The 18,350-nt window shown below is 49.5% G+C and overlaps 2 protein-coding genes across 2 annotated transcripts; both read left to right on the top strand.

Moving 5' to 3' along the window:
* Positions 1 to 477: 477 nt before the first annotated feature.
* PIGS (phosphatidylinositol glycan anchor biosynthesis class S) lies at positions 478 to 11,133 on the top strand. Its single transcript, XM_006211956.3, has 12 exons — positions 478 to 537; positions 815 to 954; positions 1,040 to 1,151; positions 3,523 to 3,612; positions 3,886 to 3,977; positions 5,283 to 5,490; positions 5,773 to 5,915; positions 6,613 to 6,727; positions 7,927 to 8,072; positions 8,629 to 8,729; positions 9,510 to 9,720; positions 10,060 to 11,133. The coding sequence occupies exons 1-12, from the start codon at positions 504 to 506 to the stop codon at positions 10,333 to 10,335; spliced, it is 1,668 nt and encodes a 555-aa protein (XP_006212018.2). The 5' UTR covers positions 478 to 503; the 3' UTR covers positions 10,336 to 11,133.
* A 938-nt stretch (positions 11,134 to 12,071) lies between these two features.
* UNC119 (unc-119 lipid binding chaperone) lies at positions 12,072 to 18,029 on the top strand. The gene is made up of 5 exons (XM_006211958.2): positions 12,072 to 12,455; positions 16,010 to 16,123; positions 16,626 to 16,728; positions 16,884 to 17,056; positions 17,328 to 18,029. The coding sequence occupies exons 1-5, from the start codon at positions 12,236 to 12,238 to the stop codon at positions 17,438 to 17,440; spliced, it is 723 nt and encodes a 240-aa protein (XP_006212020.2). The 5' UTR covers positions 12,072 to 12,235; the 3' UTR covers positions 17,441 to 18,029.
* Positions 18,030 to 18,350: the final 321 nt, after the last annotated feature.

The raw sequence follows: 18,350 nt of genomic DNA, 5'->3' as shown, positions 1-18,350 counted from the left end.
CTTGCACCTCCGGAAGAGGAGCTCTATGATAGTGATGATAAACAATGATCATAATAGGTGACTTTTGAGTGCTTTCCGTGTGCCAGGCCCCATTCTTTACATGAATGGCCTCATTTTAGTAAATATCTCCATTTTTCATATGAGAAAACTGAGGCTTAGAGCTTCCTGTGGTCGTCCAGCTAGTATTTAACAGCTGCAGAGTTTGTGCTCTTAACCTTTGGGGCTAGGAGTATGTTCCATAAGGAAGGAGGGCACTAATCAAGTGAATGTTTTTTGGCAACGCCGCAACCCGCTACTGAACCATTCCTTGGCGCCCGGGTAACCTCCTTTCAAACTTCGGACTCCGCCCACCTATCGCCTGTTTTCATCCGCCTGCGAGTCTGGAGTGCCGCTCGTGATTGGCCGCGATCGCTGCCGTAGGCACGCCCCCTCCTTGTGGGTTTCCGATTGGGGGAGGCCTATGTAGCTCCGCCCCTCTGCGGCCAGGGCAATCGGAAGCAAGCATGGCGGCCGCCGGGGCTGCAGCAACAGATCTAGGTGCGGTAACATTCGAGTGGGGACTGCGGCTCGTGGATTGCGAGGGCGGAATGCAGGGGTGGGGATTGTGGTGTGCCAGAGGTCCCATGGACTGGGGGTCGGGGTTCGCCTCAGAGAGGATCCCTTCAGACTGGGGCCTGGGCCTCTCGCACGGGAATCCCTACGAATGCGGGCCGAGAGGCTCTGAGTACAGGTTGTCCGGGCTCCTCCGCGTCGGGGGTAGGGCCGGCACCCGAGCCCACCTCTGGCGCCTCAGTGGATCCCCCCGTTCCCCTAGAGGTGGTCCGAGGCAAGCGCGCCGCACTCTTCTTCGCTGCGGTGGCCATCGTGCTGGGGCTGCCGCTCTGGTGGAAGACCACGGAGACCTACCGGGCCCCGTTGCCTTACTCCCAGATTAGAGGGCTGAATTCCTTGCAGGTAAGATCTCAGTGGTGGAGGGCCAGGGGACAGTCCACTGGCAAGGTGGAGACTCAGCTGATGGCCCTGACGCTTCTTCCCCTAGCTCCGGCTCATGGTGCCAGTTACCGTCGTGTTTACCCAGGAATCAGTGCCCTTGGACGACCAGGAAAAGCTACCCTTCACCGTTGTGCATGAGAGAGAGATCCCTCTGAAGTGTGAGTTCCTGGGAGTAGGGTGGTCCAGGGCTACCTTTCTGGTCTGAGCTCAGTCCAGGGATAGGTTGGATAGGAGGACCATGAGTATCCCGTAAAGGTAATTAAAAACTTACTTAAAAGGCTTCTCTGAATGAACAGTGTGTTAGGTTAGAAGAAAAGCAGCTTTATATTCAGTATTTATCATTAAGGTGGCGGTTTTATTCATGAAATAGTGATGCTACCTGATCAGAAGCAGTTGATGCTCATTAGGGGATAGGGGAGGAAGTGGGATGTAGTGGAATGAAAACAAGGTTTGGAATCAATTACGACTTGTATGCAGGCCTTATTTAGTTTACCATTAAACACTTACTGAGTGTTAGGTACTCTTCTTACATATCAGGAATCTGGGGATGAATAAGAAATTGATAATGTGAGAAAATTTTTAAAAATTAAAAATTCATACATAAAAAATAAAGAAAGAAATTGATAATGGTCTCAAGAAATTCATAGGTAGGGGATAGAGACACTTAAAGAAATCACAGTAGAAATATACAAATATATAAGAAACAGAGATTGTACTTAAGAAAGAAGCTACAACTGTCTTGGAGGAAAGAAAGGTAGAGAAGGTTATATAAAGGTTGTAATTTTTAAGTTGAATTTTTAAAGGCTGTGTAGGAATTCAGGTTAAATGAGGAGAGGAGTGAGAGATTAGCATTAGCCAGTAATAATGATGGTTAATATTAGTTGTTCATTATACGCTAGAAACTAGGTGAAGCACTTTAAATGTGTTGCCTCATTAAATCCTAACTTTATGATCTCCATTTTTTAAAATCTCTTTTGTCTCTTTTATCAGCTCCCCCTACCCCATCCCAATATGCTTTTTTTCATTGATTTGTTGGAGAAACCAGGTCATTTGTTTGATAGAACATCTAACATTCTGGATTTGGCAGATTGCTTCCTCCTAGCTGCATTTAATATATTCCTCTATTACTCATATTTCTTATGAACTGGTAGTTCGATCTAGAGGTTTGATCAAAATCAAATTTGATTTTTTAGGCAAGACTACTTTATAGTTAGTGTGGTGTACTTCCTATCATGTTGTATTGTGTAATGGCTGGTTGTTTCACTTTGGGTTATACAAAGCTGATTTAGTGAGTTCAGTTATTGTCAGCTTGATTTCTGTATTTTAGTTCCCTGTCAACCTTTCATCTGATGGCTTTAGCATCTGTTAATACTGAAATCCATCTCATTAGGTTGCAAAATGGCAATTTTAAAATTCTATCATTTCTTCTGCATATATGACCTGGAATTCTTCTATAAAGAAGAACTTCAATAAATTTTAGGTTCAGCTTGTCATATTCCAGGGGGCAAAAAAATCTTTGGGGCTGCCTTGCATGTTTCGATTAACTTGGAGAGAATTGACATCCTTAGAATATTTAGTCTTTCCATCTAGGTGCCTTGTATGTGTTTTCCATTTTATTCAGATCTTCTTTTATGTCAATGAGTAAAGCCCTGGGGTTTTTTTTTTCTGATACTTCTGTACATTTATTCCTGAGTATTTTTCTGTTCTTTATTATGGCTGCGATTGGGATTTTTTTTTTTAAAGGTTTCAAGTTCAATAGTCACACTCTCTCAAAATACAAAAAGTAGGTATAATTCAACTAAACACAGAAGCTTGATTGGGATTTTTAAAAAATAGTTGCCTTCTTAATTGGGTATTGTGGGTATTTATCAGAAATCTATTGATTCTTGCATATTCTTGTAACCATTTTTTAGTGGGTTCTCTTTGATTCTCTTGGAAAATAATTATACTACTACAAAAAGTGGCCATTTTGTCTCTTTCTTTTAAATATTCATGTTTCTCTTTTTTCACTTATTGCATTGGTCAGGAACTTTTGACCAATGAACTTCAGAAAGAGCAGTGCTGAATAATAGAGAAGATAGCAGGCATCCTTGTTTTATTAGTAATTTTAATGGAACTGTATTTAGTGTTTTGTTATTAAGTGTACATCTTATTTTTATCAAGAATGTTCACTGAAAAAAAAGGATGTTCACTGAGTTTATTTGGAGGCACCTGTTGAAGTGATCATGAGGTTTTTCTCCCTTTACCTGTTAATGTAATGAATATTATAATGGATTTCCCTGTAGGAGGGTACTTCAGGTTGAAGATAGTGTGTCTACAGGCACAGGCAAGAGCTGGGCAAGTGGAAGAGATAGAATGTTTGTGTTTATATCATCCATCCAGCAATCATTAGAATTGGCTGTAGCTTCTTGGTCTTTCTCTGCAAACAGTCTTGCTGCTGTCTTCAGACACTGGACAGCGTTAGGGCTGGAAAGGTGGGCAGAGGTCTGACATTTACTCTCCTCTTCATGCTTCTTCCTTTTCTCTCAGACAAGTTGAAAATCAAATGCCGTTTCCAGAAGGCCTATCGGAGGGCTTTGGACCATGAGGAAGAGGCCCTGTCATTGGGCAGCATACAAGGTACTGGAAGGGGTGATCATTTTAATAGGAAGCCCTCTTTTTCCTTCTGATCTGTAAGTATATAGTTTCCATACCTTGTCTTTACTCCAAACTCTCTCTGGGAAGGCTGGGAATGAGATACCTTCTGTTTCAGCCTGGGCCACTGAGGGCCAAGCCTGGCCACGGTGTCAGCTGGGTGTGAGTGGGAGGTAGAGATAGATTCGGCACTGTGGGGGCCAGAGGGAGAGGGAATGGTGTTTTTGCTCCTGGTACACCACCTGCTCTTGTCTCCAGAGGCAGAAACCATGTTGGCTGAGCCACCGGAACAAGCAGAGGGCTCCCTGACTGTGTATGTGATCTCTGAACACTCCTCACTTCTCCCCCAGGTAGGGAGAGTAGAGAGGCTGCAACCCTGCCTTATCCCTTCAGCTCATTCTCTCCTAAGTCTTCTCCTTCTTGCGCTATTGCACGTTTCTTCCATTTGCCGCAGAAAATGCTCAAGAATTTTTTTAAAAATATAATTATTAATTTACTTATTGGCTTGTTTATTTATTTATTATTAATGGAGGTACCAGGGGTTGAACCCAGGACCTCATGCACGCAAGAGATCATGCACTCTACCACTGAGCTCTACCCTCCCCCCTCAAGTATTTTTTAAACAGAATGCAAAGAGAGGTTTTTTCATTGACTCTGGGTCTTTCTAAATCCAAGGCTTGTGTGTGGTTCAACCTCCAGTGACCATTTAAAGTGGAAAAAAAAAATCAGGTTTGAAAGAAGCTGGTTTGAATGGATTGTGATGATAATATAAGCAGTACACTGACCTCTTCACTTTTTGAGCAAAAGGCTCAGTGGGAGCTATACCAGGTACCATTTTATTTTTAAGTTCATAATGAAATATTTAATTATTACAAAAAGATGAAACAAAAATTTAATGAACATCTAGGTACTCACCCCGAGCTTGCAAACTACAATATAGTGCATCTCCGTGGTTATACCCCATTCCCTTTCGGCCCAAGGTAACCATATTTTGTATCCTTTTCTTACTTTTCTTTCACATTTCATCACATAGGTTGTATCTCTATAAACAATATATTTAACTTTACAAGTTTTTGAACTTTATATAAATGGTGTAATTTAGCACACGTTCTTCCCTGGTTTTCATTTTGCTCAACATTTATGTTTGAATCATCCATGATAATACATGTAGTTGAATTTAATGTGTTCATTTAAAATTCTGTTTAATGTTTCATTGTACAAACATATCACAGTTTATCCACCCTGCTGCTGATGGGTATTTGGATTGTCTCCAGTTTTATACTATTAGAAATAATGCTGCTGTGAAAATTCTTCTACTTGCCTCTTTGCCATTTACTTGTATCAAACTTTCCAGTTGTGTGTTTGTTCCACTTTTCTCACTCAGCATACCATCTGTTAGTTTCCAGCCCGTAACAATTTAAATATTTCCTGGATCTATGTTAACTGGAAAGGAAAAGGGAACTGAAATGATTGAAAACACTCACATACACCTATTACTCAGAAATGCTGGGATAATAGTTCACTCTGAATCTTGAGAGAGGTACAGGCCTGTTGGTCGGTGGCAAAAGGCCAGATTCTCAAAGACAGGTGCCAGACTGCTCTTCTGCTTTCCTCCCTGAGCCATGGACATTCTGTCCCTTGCTTGTCTCTCACAGGATATGATGAGCTACATTGGGCCCAAGAGGATGGCAGTTGTGCGGGGGATAATACACCGCGAGGCCTTTAACATCATTGGCCGCCGCATACTCCAGGTAGCCCAGGCCATGTCTTTGACTGAGGATGTGCTTGCTGCGGCCCTGGCTGACCACCTTCCAGAGGACAAGTGGAGCTCTGATAAGAGGCGGCCTCTCAAGTCCAGCTTGGGTAAGATGACCAGGCTTTGCTGTGGGCAGGGAAAAGGAAATGAATTATTGGAGACATCGGGGCAGGAAGGGAATCTGCATGCAACCTCTTTACTCCTTTCTTCTGTGGTTTCATCTTTTTCTTAAAGCACTCAGTGTTCCTCATCCCAGTTTTATCCTCCCGTGGTTCCATGATGGCAACCAGCCCCATCCTGGGGGCGGGAAACAAGTTCAGCTCAGCCAGGGATACAGGCTGCCTTTGAGCCACAGCAGCCTCTGACTTCCCTGACTCCTGTTTCTATAGGCTATGAAATCACCTTCAGTTTACTGAACCCCGACCCCAAGTCCCATGACGTCCACTGGGACATCGAGGGGGCTGTCCGGCACTATGTGCAGCCCTTCCTGAATGCCCTCAGTGCTGCGGGCAACTTCTCTGTAGACTCTCAGGTGAGTCTGGGAGTGAGCTGAGGAGCCCTTTTCCTGGCTGTACCATCTTTTTCAAAGTCGCTCTGTATTTAGTGTTTACAAATGTAGTCTGTTTTTCCCTCTCTCAGAGATACTGATTTCCCGTGTACGCCTATGGTTCTGGGGTCTACTTTCCGTCCATGGTGTCCAGCTTGGGGAGTTTTGTCAATGCTTGTTAAAAAACTAACTCCCTCATGGCTCCCTCTAGACTGTATTCACCAGTTGTGTTATCCATGGGGAACTTCCTAAAAAACAAAAAAAAAACTTTCTGAAATATGTTAACTTAGTAACAGTAAAGATGAAAAATGTACCTTTCTGAATCAGACAGTGTCCTCAGAGAATATGTGGAAAAAATTTTTATCAGGTCGTGGTAGTGGGAGGAATTACTTCTGAACAACTGACGTGATTTGATCTTGTGGACACTGAATTATACTATTTGTTTAGGCTGTTAGAAAGCCTAGTAAAATATGTGATTTTCAAAGCCTAGATTTAGCATATTAACTTTCCCCTTAGCTTTGTTATTTTTTCCCTACTCCTCTTTTCTCTCAGCCCTGTTTTTGCCTCTTAGAGTTTACCTTGTCCTAATTGTTATCTTTTTAAGACACCTCAAATCTTTTCTTAGGACAAAGTGGAATATAAATTAGTAAACAAAATAATGTCCTCCCTCTTGGCTCTACAGATCCTTTACTACGCAGTGTTGGGGGTAAACCCTCGCTTTGACGCAGTGTCCTCCAGCTACTACTTGGCCGCACACAGCCTCCCCCATGTCATCAACCCAGTGGAGTCCCGGCTCGGTGAGCTGAGGATAGGGGTCTTTCTGCCAGGTTGGGGAGGACCTTGAAGGCTCAGCCTAGGGTGGGAGGCAGGTTGTATCTATTGATGGCTCCCAGATTGGGTTGGTCTGAGGAAGTGCTGGGCATTTAGGCTCTTTTTTCATGAGAGTCTGTTGACATCTCTATCTCTACATTGTCATATCCAAAAGCATTTATGAAACATTCCTGGCACTTTCTATAAATGAATGGATAATCTGTCTCACTCCCTGCAAGCCATCCAGGAATGATATAGGCCACACATGTAGAAAAGACAACAACAGAAGTAAATGAAGGCAGAATTTGAATTGGCACTTCTCCTGATTGAGATTGAGGAACCTTGAAGCTAGGATTCCAGTTTTTCATTTTGGAGCTGGTACCTAGGAAGAGTAGGTGTGACCAAGAACTGTAATAGAAACCGAAGTGAGTATATCACTAGTTGTAGAATTTCAGGCAACAGGGTTAGGCCAGTGTGGACCAAGGGTTATGGTAGGAGTGGCGCATGAGGCCTTGGTGAATTCTTCCTTCCATCCTTCCTCCCTCCCCTTGCCTTCCCTCCTTCCTCCAGCAAACAAAGCCTAAGGATTGCTTTATGGCACTGCGGACTACAGAGATAGAAGGGGATTTCAGGCTAGGGAATTATGAGCTTAGATGCAGAAGAGTTAAGATCATGAAAACATTCAGGAAACTCAGAGAAATTCAGTGTGGCTGAATAGTGAGAGAGTGACCAAGATGACGCTGGCAAGGCAGGCAGGCACCAGATCATAGAAGACCATGCTAAAGAGTTTAAACTAACCTGGTATGGATAGTTGACCATTAAAGGATGTTAAGCAGGAACTGACAAGAGGTCAGATTTATACTTGTGCATAAAACATATGTTATAGTAATATGGGGGCACTGTGGCAGTGGCCAAGAGAGCTGTCTTGGGGGGTACCTGTTAGAGGAGGGGCGATTTTAGGAGCAGTTTGGGGCTGAGGACTGCACTTCATGTGTGTGGCACATCTTGGGAGAATCTTCAGAGGTTCATTACCACAGAAACCCAGGCCTGGAGGATATTCTAGTGATTATCAGTTGGAGAAGATGAGGCCCAGAGTGAGTGACCAGCAAGTTAAAAGGCTGACCTGGAACAAAGATCTAGGTGCAATGTGTTTGGTATTCTGACTGCCCTTCTCTTTGTACCACAGGATCCAGCGCTGCCTCCCTTTACCCTGTGCTCAACTTTCTACTCTATGTACCCGAGCTGGCCCACTCCCCCCTGTACATTCAGGACAAGGATGGGGCTCCAGTGGCCACCAACGCCTTCCACAGTCCCCGCTGGGGTGGCATTATGGTAATGGTCACACCATGCAGATCCAGGAGCCCAAGCTTCAAGGACAAACAGATGTTCCCTGAGACTGTCCCTTTTGTTGTTTCTCTGGCATCCTTTGTGGCCCGGCCTGTGGTGGGGCCGGCACCAAGGTGTGAGGGTGCTGTGATCCCCTCCTCTGCCAGCCCCACTGCTTCTTATTTCTGTCAGTGTTTCTCTAATAGGACCCTTTTGGACTTGCAGTTTGCACTGACTTAGGACTATTTTGTATATCTTAGCTCTCAGCCTTGTTTGTGGAAGTCTTACAAGGTTGGGAACTTTGTCTCCCCTGTTAGACTGAGAGTGCCTCATGGGTAGGAACTCTAAAATGGAATAAAAAAATAATTTCTTTAACAGGACTTTTGGGGGGATAATGGACATAATTTATATAAAGCTCCAAATAGCAGCTATTCCAAAAATATTGTAATTTCTAAAGAGCACAGAATATGTCTTCCTTTTCTCTCTCGGCCTCCAGAGTGTCAAGGGCAGAGCTGTGTATGGTCCTGGCATGATTTTGAGGCAACCTCATTTCCCCCTGCAGGTTTACAATGTGGACCCCAAAGCCTACAATGCCTCGGAGCTGCCAGTGAGAGTCGACGTGGACATGGTGCGAGTGATGGAGGTGTTCCTGGCTCAGTTGCGGTGAGGTCCTGGGGGATTCACTTGGGGGCATGGCTACTGAGTCTGACCCCAGTCTCCTGGGCTGACTGGCATGAACTCTTACTTGGCAGAAATACCTTGGCTGTGCCTAGAGCCCCCAAGAAAAGTTTCCAAGGATCACTTCATTTGTCTCTAAGAAGGACTAGTTGCTGACAAAAACTGTTTTAAGAAAAATCGACCTATGAATGTCAAGTCCATGAGTGTGATTAGGGGTGCTTAAGAAAATAGCTGTTAATTCTTATGCTAACAGATCTCCTGATGGAGACTGCCTGACAGCCAATGTTGAGGATTCTAAGGCTATGTCTGGGCTCATCAGAAAAGAGGATTCTGGTTGATTAGCAATGTCTGCCATGAGTGCAGGATTAGAGAGGCACAGCACACCTGCCTTGTCAGAGGTGGTCTTAGATCATCCCTTAGCTAAGGTTCAAGGGCCCCATTTGTTCAAAGAGAAGGTAGACAGGGTGAGGGGAATTAAACTAAGTTGGTGTTATCATAAATATTTTAGCCATGGAACCTTTTTTTCATATAAGATCTTGGAAGTCCAATGTAGAAACAGGTAAAAGTGAAAACACTGGTTAGAGCAGAGCTTGGGTCTCCAGAGTGCTTAGTGTTGCCGTTCACCCCTCAAGACCCTGAGGCACTTCCTACATACCCTGTGGTTCTGGGTAAGACTGAAAATCCTAGTAGTTACTCTAGGAATCTTAACCATCTTCTCCCACCTTCTAGTCTCAGCCCCTTTGACCTTCTTCACTGTTCCTGCAGGCTGCTCTTTGGGATTGCTCAGCCCCAGGTGCCTCCAAAATGCCTGTTTTCAGGGCCTAAGAATGAAGGGCTGATGACCTGGGAGCTAGATCGGCTGCTCTGGGCTCGGTCAGTGGAGAACCTGGCCACAGCCACCACCACTCTCACTTCCCTGGCCCAGCTTCTGGGCAAGATCAGCAACATTGTCATCAAGGACGATGTGGCATCTGAGGTAAGCAGGCAGGGGATGGATTCTGTGGCCCAGGATTGGAGTGGCCAGTAAGGGCCAGGGTGTGGTGAACCCAGAGAGCCATTTGAGGTCCAAGCAATGTGTGGGCATGCCATCCTTGAGAACCCCAGACTTCCTCCCCAGTAGGAGTCCAGATGGGGGTGTGAGGTATCAGGCAGGCACTAAGAAAATACACCCTAGCCCTTTTATACTGGTCTCCATATATCCTGGGCGAACTCCAGGCAACCTGTCTGGTAGACGGAAGACACAGTGAGGCCCTCTCCCACCCTCCCCACCAACTGATGCCTAGGACTTATTGGTAACCCCCTGCTCCCTTCCTAGGTGTACAGGGCTGTAGCTGCAGTCCAGAAGGCAGCGGAGGAGTTGGCCTCTGGGCACCTGGCATCCGCCTTTGTTGCCAGCCAGGAAGCTGTGACATCTTCAGAGCGTGCCTTTTTTGATCCTTCGCTCCTCCACCTCCTCTATTTCCCTGATGACCAGAAGTTTGCCATCTACATCCCACTCTTCCTGCCTATGGCTGTGCCCATCCTTTTGTCCCTGTTCAAGATCTTCCGGGAGACTCGCAAGTCCTGGAAAAAGCCAGAGAAGATAGACTGAGCAGGGCAGCTTCTCAGTAGGAAGCCTTCCTTTCTGGTCAGGATGAGAGTTGTTAGATTGAGAGGCATGTAAATGAGGCCCTTCATGGGTGACTTGTCTCCAGCCTCCTCTGTTGCCACTCTAGCAGTCAAAGTATAACACTCCAAGAGGGTTTCATCCTTCCTTTCCTTTCTTCTGGCTCAGGTCCCCCCCTCCTCATTCCCCCTACCCCATCCTCAAAAGACACATCATCTGGGTCTTCTTAACTTGGTTTAAACTTGAAGGCCCTTTTCTGTCTCCCTCTGGAGTAGGGGCATCTTATGCCTCTGCCCTATTCCTCACAGCCCTCTTGCACTGAGCCCTGGGTTGGATTCTAGGCCCCTCCCCTCCATGCTTCTCCCTGACCCCTCAGGGAAAGCCCTAGCACTGGTCTCATGGAAGGGGCCAGGTACCTGTCACTTCTGGGACCTTCTCCCTTACTCCCCTCCCTCCTGGCTGGCTACACCTGTTGGGTGAAGCCTGATGCTGTATGTGGCAGAGGTTCTCTTTACCCTTTCATAGAGGCAGTGTGGTGCAGCAGGGAGAGTTCCGGATTTGAGATCAAACATGCCTGAATTCAAACCCTTGCTTCTGCCCTTATCATCTGGGGAGCTTTGAATAAGCTACTTAATCCTCTCTGAGCCTCAGTTTTTCATTGTTAAAATAGCACTAATGATACCTCCCTTACAAGGTGGTTGTGAGGATTAAATGTGATGAGCATGTGAAAGTGTCTGGCATATTCTAGGCTCTCAATAAACATCGAATGAATGTGAATTGGAATGATACAAAGTATGAGCATACCTTTCATTCTTTATTCGTGTATAAGTAATGATTTCCTGGTATCTGTTCTCTTGGGCTCACTAGTCCACTTTGTTTCCATCTAGCCATGTGCCCTTCCTGCCTCCCTGTCCTGGAGGGCCCTGTGGTTGCTAGACACTTGTAGACTTTTGTCCCTCAGTATATCCTGGGTTGTAGCATCTACTTCTGCTTTTTAGCAGGGGGTCTGGGAGATAATAGCTTGTACCAGTGTAACCCCTCAGATTCATAAATTCAAAAGAAGAATGTACAGTTGACCCTTGAACAGTGTCGGGGTTGGGGCACCCACTCTCCATGTATTCAAAAATCAGGGTATAATTTATATTTGGCCTTGTGTATCTGCAATTTTGCATCCGCAGAGTCAGCCAACCTCCCATCGTGTAGTACTGTAGTCTTTTCTATTGAAAAAAGTCCACATATAAGTGGACCCACGCACTTCAAATCCATGTTGTTTAAGGGTCAACTCTTGAGCACAGGCTGCAATGGGAATAGGTGCTGGGTATTGTAGAGAACAAAGACAGAATCTCTGCTTTCACAGAACTGATTTTTAGGAGGGTGAGTCAGTGAACAAATGAAACTAATTTAAGATAATGTATTAGAAAGAAAAAAATAGGCTGATTAGACAGTGACTAGGGGATAATACTTTAGATTGGGTGTTTGAGAGGGCGTCTGAGCAGATGTCATTGGGGCTGAGACCAGAAGGACCAGAGGAAGCCATCTGGGGAAGAGCATCCCAGGCAAAGACCCTGAGAACTCGCTTGCGGGGCAGAGGGACGAGTGGAGTGGCCTGAGCACAGAGAGTAGGAAGAGAAGGTAGCCAGGACTCCGTAAGTGCCTATCGAAAGAATGAATGAAGCCTAAAGAATGAATGAAGCCAGGGGAGAGCCCCCATCCTGTCCCGGGTGAGAAGCCCAGGTGGGCGGGGCCAGTGCCCGGCCCACCCCGGGGGCGGAGCGGTACCTGGGGCCCCGGCCGGGGGCGGGGCTGCGGACGCTCCCCCTTCTCTCGGATCCAGCAGGCGCAGGCAGCCGTGGTGGCAGCAGGCGAGCCGCGGCCCCGCGAGGCCATGAAGGTGAAGAAGGGTGGCGGCGGGGCCGGGACGGGGGTGGAGCCCGCTCCAGGGGCCTCGGGCCCGAGCGTGGACCCCAAACCGGAGCCGCAGGCGGAATCCGAATCCGGGTCCGAGTCGGAGCTGGAGGCAGGCCCGGGGCCCAGGCTGGGGCCGCTGCAGAGGAAACCGCCGATCGGGCCGGAGGACGTGCTGGGGCTGCAGCGGATCACGGGTGGTGAGCACCGGAGAGGGAGCGCCGCCCGCGGGCGGGAGCGAGAGAGCGTGGGAGGGGCCCCTCGAGGCGCGCGGAGCCCGGGCCCCCGCCCCCTTTCCCGCCCTCACTGCCCCCGCCTCCCCTCCCCCACCCGGATCCCCCCTCGCCTGTGTCCCCTACCCTTCTGCCTCCAATCCTGAGATCTCCATGTCCCCCCTTCCCTTGATCTCTCTCTGCGCCCCTTCTCCCTTGAGAGATTTATTACCACCTCACTCCTTCCTTTTCGAGAAGTCCATCTCCCTTTCCTATGGTGGAGGTGGGGCAGCAGCTGCAACTTACCCCTTCCTCGTAGTCTTCAGAGCCCTTTGAAGATTTTCTCTGCAATTTTGAGGAGGGGGGCTGAGTGCAGTCTGTCCCGTCTCTTCCACCCTTGAGCCCTGGTGGAGGCTGAGTTACTTAGGTGGCATTAAGACCCTCAGTTCTCCCAACCATTAATGCCCTCACCCTGGACACCCCAGGAAGTCTGGAGCCATACCCTGTCCCCAGGAAAGGACCTGAGCAGGAATTTTCAATTGGTTCCCTGTGAGGCCTCTCAAGGGATGCCCCTCTAGCCTAGACTAAGGTTAATGCCCACCCCCACCCCCCCTTAGCCTGGACTAGGGCCTGTTCTCTTCTGGGAGGCCAAGTCTCCACTGCGGTTGAGTTTCTGAATTGGACTGCCTAAGTTGAAGTTTCAGGTTTGCCGTGTAATTGGCTGTGTGACCTTGGGCTAATAACGTCACCTCTCTGAGCATATTCATCTGCAAAATGGGGATAATGACACCTACCCTACAGAGCTATTGTGAAAGTAAATCCTCTGATTTTGCTCTGTGCCTGGCATAATGTGCGTGCTCTGTAAATAGGGCTCTTTTATCAATAGTACTGAGGGCCCCACAGGACTGCTCATGGCTGCTGCCTAGAAGCAGACAACTGGGCATTCAGGGCAGGGGAGGGGGCCACCATAGGCAGGGAACAACGGTTAGAAAGTCTCGTGGCAGAGGCAGTGGCTGAGCCTCAAAGAACAGAAGGCATTTGGAGAGGCAATGGCCTTCTACCTTGGTCTCATTCATCAGTAATCCTGCCCTGGCTCTCTCTGCGAGAGCAACTCTTGGAGCCCTTCTGTAGGGGTGAGGGGGCAGATGCTGGAGTGGACCTGAGCTCTGGAGCTGCAGAAGCAGCAGAGCTCAGGGCTTCCAGACAGAGCTGTGGAGGAGACCATGAAGACAGGTCTACGCCTGTGCATCTGGGTCCCTGGGGGACCAGTATCTCCCTCCTCTCTGAGCCAGGCAGCAGCCATTCTTGGCTGGGCCCCCAGAGCACTGAGCTGCCTTGCTCAAACAGGCAGTGGTAGGGGGAGGGGACCTGGACCAATCTGATGTTGGTGTTAATTGGGCTGTAATTCGCAATAGCAGCATTTAGGATTCAGGTTAGTTCTGGGGCAGAACTTCCTTATAAGATATCTAGCCTGTCCGGGTCCTAGGTTAATTTAGAGGTTATTTCACAACTATGGGGGCTTCGAGCCCGTGTACAACTGTGTCTCTAAATTTGGAGGAAATTCATGGCCCTTCAAGATGCAGCATCTGAGGGGGATGAGTAGAGAACGGGGCTTCACAGGAGCTCTTTCCTTTGTAGAAGCTGAGAACAGGGTTACAGGACTCTCCTCACCCTAGGAACCTCTGCCTGGTCTCTTCTGACCCTAATCACGTAGGTCTGAGGTTAGCTCTTCCTGGATTACCCAGCCCTGAATCCAGCTTAGGAAGCTATTTGTGGCTGAGGGGAAGGGAGCAGTTGTGTTCTAAGCCCTTGGCCACGCTGCCGCTTATCTGGCCTGACCCTGGGTCCGAGACCTCATCCTTCTCTGGCAGAGGGAGGGCTTAGCTGTGGTATCCTGAGCCATGGGTATCTGCTGTTCCTTACTTCCTCTAAAGACAGAGGGGTTGATAGGTTGAGTTTGCAGTAGATGAGACTAAGGTCAGTCTGCAAGTTGTTCTCAAATGAGAGGAGAGTCTCCAAAAGTTAGAATGGAGGAAGAAGGAGGGCTTTATGAGGATCCAGGAGCTGGGCAACTAGGATCCAGTTCCCAGTTCTGCCACATCCTCTCCTTATGCCCTTCACCTTCGTTCTACACCTTTGGATTAGTGCCTACTTTCTGTTAAAATTGCGTACAGGGTGAGGTAGGGGCTGCCCACTTCTATTCCTCTCCTCTCCTCTCTCTTCCCTACTATGGGCTGTGATGGGCAGGCCAGGGCTCAGGCCCCTTCCCAAGCCCTATGAAGTTCCTGTTGGGCCCCAAGGTGCCAGAGTGGCTACCAGGAGGGCTTCCTGGAGGGGGCTGCCCCAGGCTTGGGGAAGAGAGAATGACTTTACATTCACTTCCTCTTCCTACCCCAGAGGAATAGGAGGTGGCCCAGGGGCCTGGAGGGTGATTTCCGGGTCTCTATGGGGAGGATGTGATGCTGTGCAGGCTGATAGCCTCAGAGCCCACGCTGCACCTTGCTGCTCCTTCCTATTTGCTGCTGGGGCCTCCCTGAGTGCTTGCAGTTGCTGCTGCAAGGGCAGTGAGGGTTGGATCAGGCCCTGCTATTCCTGAGCTTCCTCATGCAGGGGTCACCATTGTTCTTGGTTCCTCTTCTAGGCCGGAGGACTCCCCTTACCCCATGCACACTCCCCGCTGCACCTGCCGCACCCTCTTCCTGGCCTCACCTATGCTCTTCTCTCTGGGGCCAAGGCTGGATAGGTGACCTATGAGGGGGTTCCTTCTGTTTGCTAAGACCTTCTTCCATTTGAAGATCAACAGGGGATGGGAGTAAGGGTGACTCCCTTCCCCCCAATATTCCAGGCTCTGGGCTTGAGTCAGCAGAGCTTTGGCTAAGCTGCTTAAGGGAGTTGGGTTTGTATAAGCCTCTTATGGGGAGAGGCGGGGCCTGGGCGGGGCTGTATGTGTGTGTGTGTGTGTGTGAGGAGGAACAGGGAAGGGGTGGTTTCTGTGCCCTAACGCTACCCAGATCAGAGAAAGTCCTTGCCTGACACACCAAGATGTGGCACCAGAGGCCGCTTTGGAGTGGGGTTGGGGGTGTCATCTCCAGAGGTAGAGCTGTGTCACCCCCTTTGAGTAAGGCTCCCCAAAGCAGAACTGTATCTTCCCTCTCATGTTGGGATTGCTCGCCATCAGATTAGAGACCCATTTGACTCAAAGGCACCAAGCTAACCCTGGCAAAGCAGAGGCTGGAATAAGGACCCTCAACTGGATGGGAGAGCAAGTGTGAGGGAGGTGGCCTTGACCTCCTCGCTGCCCCTCCCTGGCCCCAGAGGCTAGTAGGATGGAGCCATGTGGCCCCCTTAGATCCCAATGTCAGAGCTATGTCTCCCCCACACTGTGGAGGCTCCCCCAGGGCAGGGGTTCAGGTCTCTCTTTCTGAAGGCAGTGACCTTAGGGATCAGAAAGTGGTAGGTAGGTCAGGATCCCACTAAAGCTGAGCTGGCAGCAGGGGCTTCCCGGCAGGCCCCTTCTTTGCTCAGCTGCCCATCTCCTCTAGACTACCTGTGCTCCCCTGAGGAAAATATCTACAAGATTGACTTCGTCAGGTTCAAGATTCGGGACATGGATTCAGGCACTGTCCTTTTTGAAATCAAGAAGCCTCCAGCCTCAGGTGAGTGGGTTGGGTGGGCCATCGACAGAGGAAGGATGGTGAGGGCTGTGAAGTGGGCTGCCCAGGGACTCCTCAGGCCACAGAGGAGTCAGAGCAGAGCTGGGACTTGGGCCTTTCCAGGAGTCAGCAGGCTGGGGGACCTCTGCCTGGGCCTGAGCCTGTTCTTCCCCTGTGTTTCTGGGGTTAGACCTCTTGGGAAGGTAGTCCGGCCTCTTCAGTCCCTGCCAGCCTGCCCTCTGCATGCCTGCCTGGGAACTACAGTCCTGGAGACCCCAGGTCTTTTTGTCTCCTGTGGCTCTGGGAACCTTAGTTGAAATTGGTGACTGGCTGACCGAGAACCCCCAGTTGGAAGCATTCAGCCAATGGTCTGAACCCTCAATGTGCATCAGGATCTCCTGGGGAGTTTTGAAAATTCAGACAGAGGCGGGCCCTGTGGTCAAAACTGGGGTGGGCATCGGCCCCAGCCTGAAGCCCACTGAGCCCCAGCTGGGGTGCATTACAGAGCGGCTGCCCATCAACCTGCGGGATCTGGACCCCAATGCTGGGCGCTTTGTCCGCTACCAGTTCACGCCTGCCTTCCTCCGCCTGAGGCAGGTGGGAGCCACGTGAGTCACTGGGCCAGGGTGAGGGCTGGGGGTTGGGGAGAGGTGGGAGCGAGCCCTTCCTGAGTTCTTACTGAGCCCCTCTGAGGGATGGTCTCTCCAGAGCCTGGCTGGCCACCCTATGGCCCAGCTCAGCCCCACCTCCTTCTCTCACTCAGAGTGGAGTTCACAGTGGGAGACAAGCCTGTCAACAACTTCCGCATGATTGAGAGGCACTACTTCCGCAACCAGCTGCTCAAAAGCTTTGACTTCCACTTCGGCTTCTGCATCCCCAGCAGCAAGAACACCTGCGAGCACATCTACGACTTTCCTCCTCTCTCTGAGGAGCTGAGTGAGTGGGCAGGGCCCAGGGGAGGGGCTCAAGGGGGACCAGAGAGACCAGGTTGGAGGGAGTGTGGGTCTGAGCCCCTGTCCTCCCACCCTGGGTCCCCTGTGTCTTGTCACCATTCCCATGTCACTTATAGAGAAACCGAGACTCAAAGAGGCCGGTGTGAGGGGGTACCTTTTGTTCAGCTTGTCCCCATCCCCTAGTCCTGAAGCCCCTGCAGTAGTCTGGCTCAGGCTCCTGACCTTTGCCCCAACTGACTGGGCCTCTCTTGCAGTCAACGAGATGATCCGTCACCCCTATGAAACACAGTCTGACAGCTTCTACTTCGTGGATGACCGGCTGGTGATGCACAACAAAGCAGACTATTCCTACAGTGGGACGCCCTGACCCCCAAACTGCCCCTCACCCCAGGAGGGTCCTGGGCCCTCAACCATGACCACCCCACCACTCACCTCTCAACCCTAAGTCTTCTGCCTGAGGAATGTTCCAGAAGCCCTGGACCCTGAGTCACTGTTGGGTGGGAGGGTGCCTGATGTCTCCAGCCCAAGTCCATGCAGCCCATGGGGCCTGGCACATGGGGTGGGATGGTAGGAGGGCCGTTTGCCTCCGTGTCCAGGAAAGCCTCCTGTGAGAGGAGTAGCTAGGACTTCCCAACAAACTAGCTGGGCCTCTTGGGCCCAAGTGTCAGAATAGTGTTCCCCTATCCAGGTTTGACTAGGTCGGGGCAGGGACCCATTCCCTGTCCCCGGCCCACCACCAACAGGCTATTTAGAGTTGTAAATTCACAGATGAAGATCCATGTGGGATCTGGCAGTCAAGCTTCCCAAGGGAGTCTGGGCCCTGACTCTAGCCCTGGCTGTCACCATCAGGGGCTGAGATACTGCCTGAGGGGTGGGTCCCTCCCACCCTGATTGCAGCCTGTGGTAGGGGCTGGACGAGCTGTATATAGTTTTCAATAAACTCTCCTTTTCTGTTCTCTGGTTGTGAGCTGGCATGTGAGTGGTGGTGAGTGGGGGTGGGGGAGGGCAATAATGTGGTCCCGAGTCCTGTCTCCTAATCCTCTGCACCTGACACCACACTTGGCCTCTAGAGTCAGCATTTAGTACATGTTGCAGCTGGAAAGGGTTTTCTTTTAATAAAGGAGACCCAGACCCTGAGAAAAGAAGCTTTGGTCCAAAGTTAGCCAACCCTGAAGAACAGAGGCTGAGACAAGGGCCCTGACTCTGAGGTGGAAGGGAAGGTGGCCTTGCCTTCTACCCCACCTTTCCTATCCCTCAGAGGCCACTAGGACCATTAG

Source organism: Vicugna pacos, chromosome 16 (assembly GCF_048564905.1).
Source record: "Vicugna pacos chromosome 16, VicPac4, whole genome shotgun sequence".
NCBI classification, from domain to species: domain Eukaryota; kingdom Metazoa; phylum Chordata; class Mammalia; order Artiodactyla; family Camelidae; genus Vicugna; species Vicugna pacos.
This window is presented reverse-complemented; position numbering and strand designations above follow the sequence as displayed.